This window comes from Carlito syrichta, unplaced genomic scaffold (genome assembly GCF_000164805.1).
Source record: "Carlito syrichta isolate Samal-C Ts95f unplaced genomic scaffold, Tarsius_syrichta-2.0.1 Scaffold111560, whole genome shotgun sequence".
Taxonomy (NCBI): Eukaryota; Metazoa; Chordata; class Mammalia; order Primates; family Tarsiidae; genus Carlito; species Carlito syrichta.
Genome location: NW_007055656.1, coordinates 9,669 through 18,738, shown reverse-complemented (window position 1 = coordinate 18,738; position 9,070 = coordinate 9,669). Strand labels below are relative to the sequence as shown.

Sequence of the window (9,070 nt, the reverse complement as noted above, 5' to 3'; positions counted from 1 at the left end):
GAACCCACGGGCTCAGGCAATTCACTCACCTCAGCCTCCCAAAGGCGCGGGATTACAGGCTGAGCCACCGAGCCAGGCGTGTATTTTTCTTAAGAGTACTAATCAACACCCGATATATACTGTATGTTTGTTTACTGTTCATTTCAAACCTAGACCTTAGAGCAAGGTCTGGCACCTAGTAGGTAGCTCAAAAACACTGGCTGAATGAATAAATGTCCACTTCTTCAGCTTCCAGTCCAATAACTCCTAAATACCTGTAGTTCCTGCACTCTGTACTCACGTTTTATAATGTCTTGAGAATCTTTGTTTATCCTGTGCCAAGACAGCCTCTTCCCATCTCCTTCACCTGATTCCCGCTCATCTTTCAAGACTCAGTTCAAGGCCAGGCACGGTAGCTCAAGCCTGTATCCCAGCTCTTTGAGAAGCTGAGGTGAGAGGATTGCCTGAACTCAGGGGTTTAAGACCAGCCTGGGCAACTTGGTGAGACCTCGTCTCTACAATAAATCAAAAAATAAGCTGGGCATGGTAGCACATACCTGTAGTTTCAACTACTTGGAAAGCTGAAGCGAAAGGATCACCCGAGCCCAGCAGGTCGAGGCTGTGGTGGTCGTGAGCATGCCACTGCACTCTAGCCTGGGTGACAGAGTAATATTCCAACTCAAAAAAAAAAAAAAAAAGATCTAGTTCAGGTGCCACTTCCTCCAGGAGGCTCTCTCTAACCCTCCTCCATGCTATCTGGCTCCCAGCACATATTTTCACTTAGTACCATGATATGATTTGTTTATATGTCTTTTTTACCTGACTGTCCTGTACCTCCTTGAGGACAAGGATTATGTTTTCTTCAGCTTTATTCCCTGTGCCTAGCGTAACACAGACATTGCCTACTCGACTGAATGAATAATACACACCAAAAATTCCTCCCTTCTAATGGAAAAAGTAATTAATACCCTATGAAAGGCACATTAGTAAACCAAGGACAGCATAATATTTCTTCCAAAATCTTTGGGCACCATAGTATGTTGGCAATGTGGATACCTACTTTTACAAATTAAGATTGATAACTGTTCTGAGAGAGATTAAAATCAGCCAGAGAAGACAAAATGATCCCATGTAAGATATGCAAAAACATTCATTAAACATCCTATAGTAATAAAAATGGAAAACATAGAAGGGACACTAGAGGCTGGATTTGGATGACTAGACTAAGTGACGGGTACAATTATTAAGATGAACCAAAACGTGGATGGGCAAACTGTGACAAAAGTAACATGCCTTTTGAAAAAGAACACCTAAATAATCTACCTGTGGATCCTAGACTCCTCCTTTCTCTCTTCACCCCCCTCGTCTTGGCTTAACTTAGAGACTCACTCAACTCTCATAAATTCAATCACCTGTGGTTGCCCACAAAGCACCTGTCCTTAGGCTAGACCAGATAAAGACTTTCAGTGTCTCCTTTTAGCTCTCACAAAGGGGTACAGTTCTTACCCCGTGGCTCCCCACCCACAGCATCTCCTCGTGCAAGTCAAAGTGGGAGACGGAGACTGGGACGCCCACTTCAGCCACCACGCTGTGCAATTCAGAGTAAACACCTTCCATTATGTGCACTGATTCCTGGACGGGAAGAGCCTCCAAGGTCACTCCCTCGGGGTCCAGCTCCACATTCTGTAGCAGGCTTGGATTCAGATGGGCGTCCAGGACAGTGTCCAGAGCAGAATGCATGGCCGGGCTGTACTCTGCCAGTCCAGGATCCAGACCCTCAAAGTTCATGATGGCGATGGCAGCTGATCACACCTGTGACACAGCCTCCCTTGCCACGATCCCTTTAGACTCCTGACCCAACCTTCAGCAGAACAGCACCGGTGGATATCCTGGCCTGCAAAGGGAAAGAGGTAGCTGAGTCAGGAGTAGGCTCAGGGAGTGGTACTTAGTGTCTTCTAGGTTATGTGGGCAAGAGGGAGACGAGGGCCGGGCTCGGTGGCTCAGCCTGTAATCCCAGCGCTTTGGGAGGCCGAGGGGAGTGGATTGCCTGAGCCTGCGGGTTCGTGACCCGCCTGGGCAATTTGGCAAGACCTCATCTCTACAATAAATCAAAAATTAGCCGGGCGTGGTAGCGTGCGCCTGTAGTTCCGGCTACTTGGAAGGCTGAGGCAGAAGGATTTCCAGAGCCCAGCAAGTCGAGGCTGTGGTGGCCGGGAGCGTGCCACTGCGCTCCAGTCTGGCAACAGAGTGAGACTCCAACTTAAAAAAAAAAAAACAGGGAGATGAGATAGGTAGAAGGGGGATGGGCAGTGGGGTGGTCTCCTCCTCTAGGCTCTTTGAATTCTCCACCACCCCGTTATCTAACCAAATCGTTCACTTGCTCTTTTTCTCCCCTCAGATCTGCTCACCTGCCTGGTTCAGCTCTGAACCATCAGGTGAAGGGAGCAGGAAATGCAGGGGCTGAAGTTAGGCACAGGGATCTAAGATGCTAGTTTCCCAGAGTTAGGAGTGGGCAAGGGGTGGGGAGGAGAATGGGCGGTGAGAACATAAGTCAATTTCCCAGAGTCCTCTGCAATCGTTACCCAGGATTCTCTAGGGGAAAACAATAATGGCCAATTACCCACAATTAAGGGGTGGGGGGCAGGGAAGGTGATGGAAACGGCTAGTTACCCAGAATTCTCTGGGGGAACCAGAGAAATCGGTTATCCAGAATTTTCCCCCCGGCAGCGGGGTGGGGAAGGATAGGGCAAGGGTCAGATGTGTTCCTGGGATGCTTACGGGGAGCGGGTCATTACCAAGATTTCTCCATGGCGGATATTTTGGAGTGCGTGGAATTAAAACGAGTAGGGGGGGGCGCAAGCGCTGTCAGCTCCGCGGGAAATTCCAGGTTCCCCCAGTAGTCCCCCACGCCTTAGGCTCAACCTAACCCTTCGGCAGGAAAGGCAGGACTCCCGGCCGCAGCTTCCAATCAGGAAGCGTCGTGGGTGCGCCTCAGCCAACCAGAGGGAGCCAGGTACGGACGGCCCCGGAGGAAGCGCGTGACGCAGAGCTGGGCAGATTCCAGGTTACGGGCTGCCGCTGGGGACAAACAGGGCCGGAATGGGACGAGCTCGATGGTATTTTAAAAAGTAACCCTTTCTCTTTTAAGCCTTCTTGAAGAAAATTAGCCCCAGACTTGGAAACCGAACTTTTATGCTTCCTATAGCTTTAGAAGCTCTAGAATCAGGGGATCCCAAGGCAGAGCACTGGGAATGGACCGCTGGGTATTCCCAGCGTGGCCTGGTCCACCCCCTTTCCCTGTGGTGGTCTTGTGAGACGCTCCGCCAACTCTGACCCTGTTGCCCCGAAACTCTGGCATTTCCTCTCATTTCTAGATACCGGAGAGAAAAAAAGGAAGCGGGAGCCAGACTTCTGACACGGGCCCATTCGCAATCATTCCCTCCCCAGAGGCCCTGTAATATTCCCGGGGAACGGGACCCGTGTCCATTCCTTGCTATCAAATTCCCCAGCTCGTGGAGCTGGACCTTGTCCCTCAGAGGGGAATGAGCGCGGCAAGTTGAGATGAAACATTTGCCTTCCCAAAACTAAAACGGATTTACAGTTATTCTGAGGGATTCTTGGAGCTTGTGGGCCTGAATTGCTTTGAAATGGGTCCAGGTTGTGGGCTGTCTTAGCACTTTAGCTCAGCTGTTGTTAATGTTTCTAAGAGCCACATAGAGGGACTCTGGTGGAAGACATTATTTACTGAAGATACAGGGTTTTTTTTAATTGTTTTGTTTTGTGAGTTGGAGTCTCACTCCATCGCCCAGGCTGGAGTGCAGTGGCACACTCACGGCCATCCCAGCTTCGACCTGCTGGGCTCAGGTGATTCTCCCTAAGTTGCTGGAATTACAGGCATGTGCTACCACGCCCTCCTTATTTTTTGATTTATTGTAGAGATGAGGTCTCGTCAAGTTGCCCAGAATGTTCTCGAACCCGTGGGCTCAGGCAATCCCCTCAACTGGGCCTCCTAAAGTGCTGGGGTTACAGGCTTGCGCAACTGCACCTGTTTTGTTTTTTTAAGACAGGCTCTCGCTCTGTCACCCAGGCTAAAGTGCAGGGGCGTAATTATAGCTCACTGCAGCCTGGGCTAAAGAAGCCCTCCCACCTCATCCTCCCAAGTAGCTGGGAATACAGGCACGCACCACCACTCCTGGCTAATTTTCTTATTTTTAATAGAGATGAGTCTTGCTGTGTTGCCAGGCTGGTCTCAAACTCCTGGCTACAAGCAATCCTCCTGCTTTGGCCTCCCAAGGTATTGGGGTTACAGGTGTGAGCCACAACGCCTAGTCATGACACGGTTTTAAAGCATTCTCTCTGGCTGGGCTCGGTGGCTCAGCCTGTAATCCCAGCACTTTGGGAGGCCGAGGCTAGTGGATTGCCTGAACCTGCGGGTTCGAGACCCACCCAGGCAACTTGGTGAGACCTCGTCTCTACAGTAAATAAAATTAGCCGGGCATGGTAGTGTGCGTGTGCCTGTAGTTCCCGCTACTTGGAAGGCTGAGGCAGAAGGATCACCAGAGCCCAGCAGGTTGAAGCTGTGGTGGCCAAGAGCATGCCACTGCCCTCCAGTCTGGGTGACAGAGCGAGACTCCAACTCAAAAAAAAAAGTATTCTCTCTCTCAATAAACACTGGTGAATAAACTTTCATAAAATGATGGAAGGATTTAGATTTCCAGGACTCAGAGGGGTCTTAGACTTAGTCAGATGTCCTAGACCAAGAGAAAAACACCTTTGCTAGGAGCAGTAACTCACGCCTGTAATCCCAGCACTTTGGGAGGCAGAGGCGAGAGGATTGCTTTAGCCCACAGGTTTGAGCCCAGCCTGGGCAACATGGCGATACCTTGTCTCTACATTAAAAAAAAAAAAAAAGCCGGGTGTGGTGGTACACACCTGTAGTTCCAGCTCCTTAGAAGATTGAAGCCGAAAGATCGCCTAAACCAGCAGATAGAGGCTGTGGTGGCCATGAGTGTGCCACTGCACTCCAGCCTGGGCGAAAGAGTGAGACTCTAATTCTAAATAAATAAATAAAAACTTAAAAATAAATAAATAACTAACACCTTAACACAGAGTCTCAAACTAATCCAACTTCACAGGTTATTAGACTTAAGATTTCACAGAAAGCTGGGCGCAGTGGCTCATGCCTATAAACCCAGCACTTTGGGAGGCCGAGGTGAGAGGATTATCTGAGCTCACAAGTTTGAGACCAGCTTGGGCAACTTGGTAAGACCTCATCTCTACAATAAATCAAAAAATTAGCCGGGTGTGGTGACGCATGCCTGTAATTCCAGCTACTTGGAAGCCTGAGATGGAAGGATCGCCTGAGCCCAGCAGGTAAAGACTACGGTGGCTATGAGCGTGCCATTGCACTTCAGCCTGGGCGACAGAGTGAGACTCCAACTCAAAAAAAAAAGAGCCAGGCTTGGTGGCTCAACCTGTAATCCTGTGCCTTAGGAGGCTGAGGTGAGTGGATTGCCTGAGCCCGTGGGTTCGAGACCCACATGGGCAACTTGGCGAGACCTCATCTCTACAATAAATCAAAAATTAGCTGGGCATAGTAGCGCACGCCTGTAGTTCCAGCTACTTGGAAGGTTGAGGCGGCAGCATCGCCAGTGCTCAGCAGGTCAAGGCTGCGGTGGGCGGGAGCGGCCACTGCACTCCAGTCTGGGCGACAGAGTGAGACTCCAACTCAAAAAAAAAAAGATTTCACAAAAAGGTGGGTGCTGAGAAACCTGGACAGTTCCTACATTTTAAGAAATCTCCAAGCCAGGCTCGGTGGCTCAGCCTGTAATCCTGCACCTTTGGGAGGCTGAGGTGAGTGGATTGCCTGAGCCCGCAGGTTCGAGACCCACCTGGGCAGCGAGACCTGATCTACAATAAATCAAAAAATCAGCCAGGCGTGGTAGGGCACGTCTGTAATTCCAGCTACTTGGAAGGCTGAGACGTAAGGATCGCCAGAGCCCAGCAGGTCGAGGCTGCAGTGGGCGGGAGCGGTCACTGCACTCCAGTCTGGGCGACAGAGTGAGACTCTAATTCAAAAAAAAAAAAGAAATCTCCATATTGATGTCTCATTTATTTTCCATTCTTTTCCTTCCTTCCTTCTATTCCTTCCTCCCTCCCTTCCTTTTAAGGTGTGGTCTCACTCTGTCACCCAGGCTTCAGTGCATTGGCAGGATCACAGCTCACATCAGCCTTGACCTTCTGGTTCAGATGATTCTTCTGCCTTAGTCTCCTAAGTAGCTGGAAATACAGGCATACGCCACCACACCTGGCTAATTTTTTACCTTTTTTTTTGTACAGATGAGGTCTTACTGTGTTACCTAGGCCAGTCTTGAACTCCTGGGCTCAAGCAATTCTTCTGCCTCAGCTTCCCAAAGTGTTGGGATTACAGACATGAGCCATCATGCTCAGCTCCATATTGAGGTCTCAAATTGAGTAAGACTTCATAGACATGTGAGAGTTACAGAGTCTGAGATACCTGGGTTAATTAATGTATAAGTCGGCCGGGCTCGGTGGCTCAACCTGTAATCCCACGCTTTGGGAGGCCGAGGTGAGTGATTTGCCTGAGCCCGTGGGTTCGAGACCCACCTGGGCAACTTGGTGAGACCTCATCTCTACAATAAATTTAAAAAATTAGCCGGGCGTAGTAGCGTGCGCCTGTGGTTCCAGCTACTTGGAAGGCTGAGGCAGAAGGATTGCCGGAGCCCAGCAGGTCGAGGCTGCGGTAGCCGGGAGCGGCCACTGCACTCCAGTCTGGGCGACAGAGTGAGACTCCAACTCAAAAAAAAAAGAATGCAGGATCTGGCCGGGCTTGGTGGCTCAGCTTATAATCCCAGCACTTTGGGAGGCTGAGGCGAGTGGATTGCCTAAGCCTGCAGGATTGAGACCAGCCCAGGCAAATTGGCAAGACCTCATCTCTACAATAAATCAAAAAAAATAGCCGGGCGTGGTAGCGTGCGCCTATAGTTCCGGCTACTTGGAAGGCTGAGGCGGAAGGATCGCTGGAGCCCAGCAGCTCGACGCTGGGGTGGCTACTATGAGTGTGCCACGGCACTCCAGCCTGGGCGACAGAGACTCCAACTCAAAAAAAAAAGAAAAAAGAATGCAGGATCTGGCCAGGCACAGTGGCTCCTGCCTGTAATCCCAGCACTCTGGGAAGCCTAGGCAGGAGGATTGCTTGAGCGCAGAAGGTCAAGACCAGCCTGGACAACATGGCGAGACCTCACCCCTACAAAACAAAAACTTGCCTGTTGTAGTGGCACATGCCTGTAGTCCACCTACTTGGTAGGCGGAGGCAGGAGGATCACCTGAGCCCAAGGAGTTTGAGGCCACAGTGATCATGCCACTGCACTCCAGCCTAGGTGACAGAGTGAGACCCCCCCCCCCCCGACTCAAAAACAAAACAAAATGGAAAAGAATGCAGGATCCAAAGTCAGATTGTCTGCACAGGAACTCTAGCCACTTAGTAGCTCTGTGATCTTGGGCAAATTACTTATCTCTGAACCTCAATTTCCTCATCTGTAATATGGAGATAGTAATGGTACCCATCTTAAAGGGTTGTGATAATTAAATGGCTTAATACATATAAATTGCTTGGACAAAGTACTAATACTTATCCTACAGTAGAGTTACATATACATTAGCCACTATTAGTAACCACCTGGGGGGACTTCTGCTGGATTTGGAGTCTGGCATCCAACTGGAAAGGCCTGCCTAGGGGTGTGAATGTGATTTGCATAACGGTTGAGGCCCCGCTGACGTCAGGGGCTCTTTCCAGCTCCAGGTCAGTTGTAGCCCTGGAAGTAGTTCCTGCCACACAACAGTCCCACAATCTCCCCACCAACCCTGCTTCCTACCCAACTCCTGCAGCACCAGGAAGTGAAACAAAGAGGCACCCCCATGCCTCCAACTCACCCTTGTCCCTCTCATCCCATCCCCCAGGGCTCCACTTCCTCCTCTTTCTCTTTCAGCTCCTCTCTTTCAGGGCTCCCAGTCTGGGTACCAGAGGTGGAAAGAGAATAGGAGACACTTGACATACATGAGGTGAACTCCCGTTTCCCTCCCTCCAGTTTCCTTATTCCATTTTTGACCACCTTCTGCAGGAGAAAGGCAAATCTTTTCTCACCCAAACTGAAATAATTTTCTCATGCTGGAAATGTTTCATCCAAAGTGTAGATTTACCTCAGAATCCTAACATTTGAACTACAAGTTCCATTGGGCAGTTTTGAATAGTTGTACGGGAAGGGAGACTGCCACTGAGGGTTAAGTTTCTGAGAAGAAAAGGGCCGACTTCTTGGGGAGGCTTTGGGAGCCAGCTGTGTGGTCACCCAGGGCCTCATTCTGACGTCCAAATTGTCCTGGGACCCTCCCTTGGGGTCGGGGCAGCCCCAGCTTTGGACCACCCTCCGCTCCCACGCCCAGCCTCACACTCACTGGCTGTTGCATCAGAGGGTGATGAAATCAGTGTCAGCGGATTTTACCCGCGGCTGCAACAGGCTGAAGGACCAGCCAGAGTCATTGACACTACACACCTTCGACCACCCAGGCCTGCTGGGCTTCCGAGCTATGGGGCAGGGGCTGGATGCTGAAATGTCCAAGTTGAACTTCTTGCTCTTGTTTTCACTAGCATCCTAAAGAAATCATCACCTGACTCCCAGAGAGCCCATGGAACCTTGGGCCGCTAGGGATGAAGAATCACGTGGTTCCTAGCCAACACCCCTCTTCCCACAAGAGCCCTCCTCACCTGTACTGCAAGGCCAGGGGTGAGGAGCAATAAGACCTCGTACTGCACTTACATGGCTTCCCAGTTCACCAAGGGCCTCCATGTTCATTCTCTCCTGTGAAACCAGGACCATCTAGTGAAAAGAATTTTGTTTCCCATGGATAAAAAGAAGCCTCCCTGTTTTTGTTGTTTTCTTTAAGTTGGGAGTCTCACCTAGGCTGGGATGCAGTGGCATGATCACGGCTCTAACTCCTGGGCTCAGGAAATTCTTCCACCTCAGCCTACTAAGTAGCTGGGACTAAGGCATGCCACCACGACCAGCTAATTTTT

General features: G+C 50.3%; 1 protein-coding gene across 4 annotated transcripts in view; it reads right to left on the bottom strand.

Annotated features, from left to right (window-relative positions):
* The window catches only part of PAN2 (PAN2 poly(A) specific ribonuclease subunit), a 17,509-nt gene extending 14,546 nt beyond the window's left edge, over nt 1-2,963 (bottom strand). For 2 of the 4 annotated variants that reach the window (XM_021718282.1, XM_021718278.1), the window contains exons 1-2: nt 2,775-2,963; nt 1,486-1,873 (exon numbers count right to left, since the gene is read on the bottom strand). In XM_021718282.1, coding sequence (XP_021573957.1) covers nt 1,486-1,767 — 282 coding nt within the window. In that variant the 5' untranslated portion in view covers nt 1,768-1,873; nt 2,775-2,963. Of the gene's footprint in view, nt 1-1,485; nt 1,874-2,391; nt 2,656-2,774 lie in introns of those variants that run through there. The other 2 variants (XR_002482624.1, XM_021718273.1) reach the window with 2 other exon arrangements.
* Nucleotides 2,964-9,070: the final 6,107 nt, after the last annotated feature.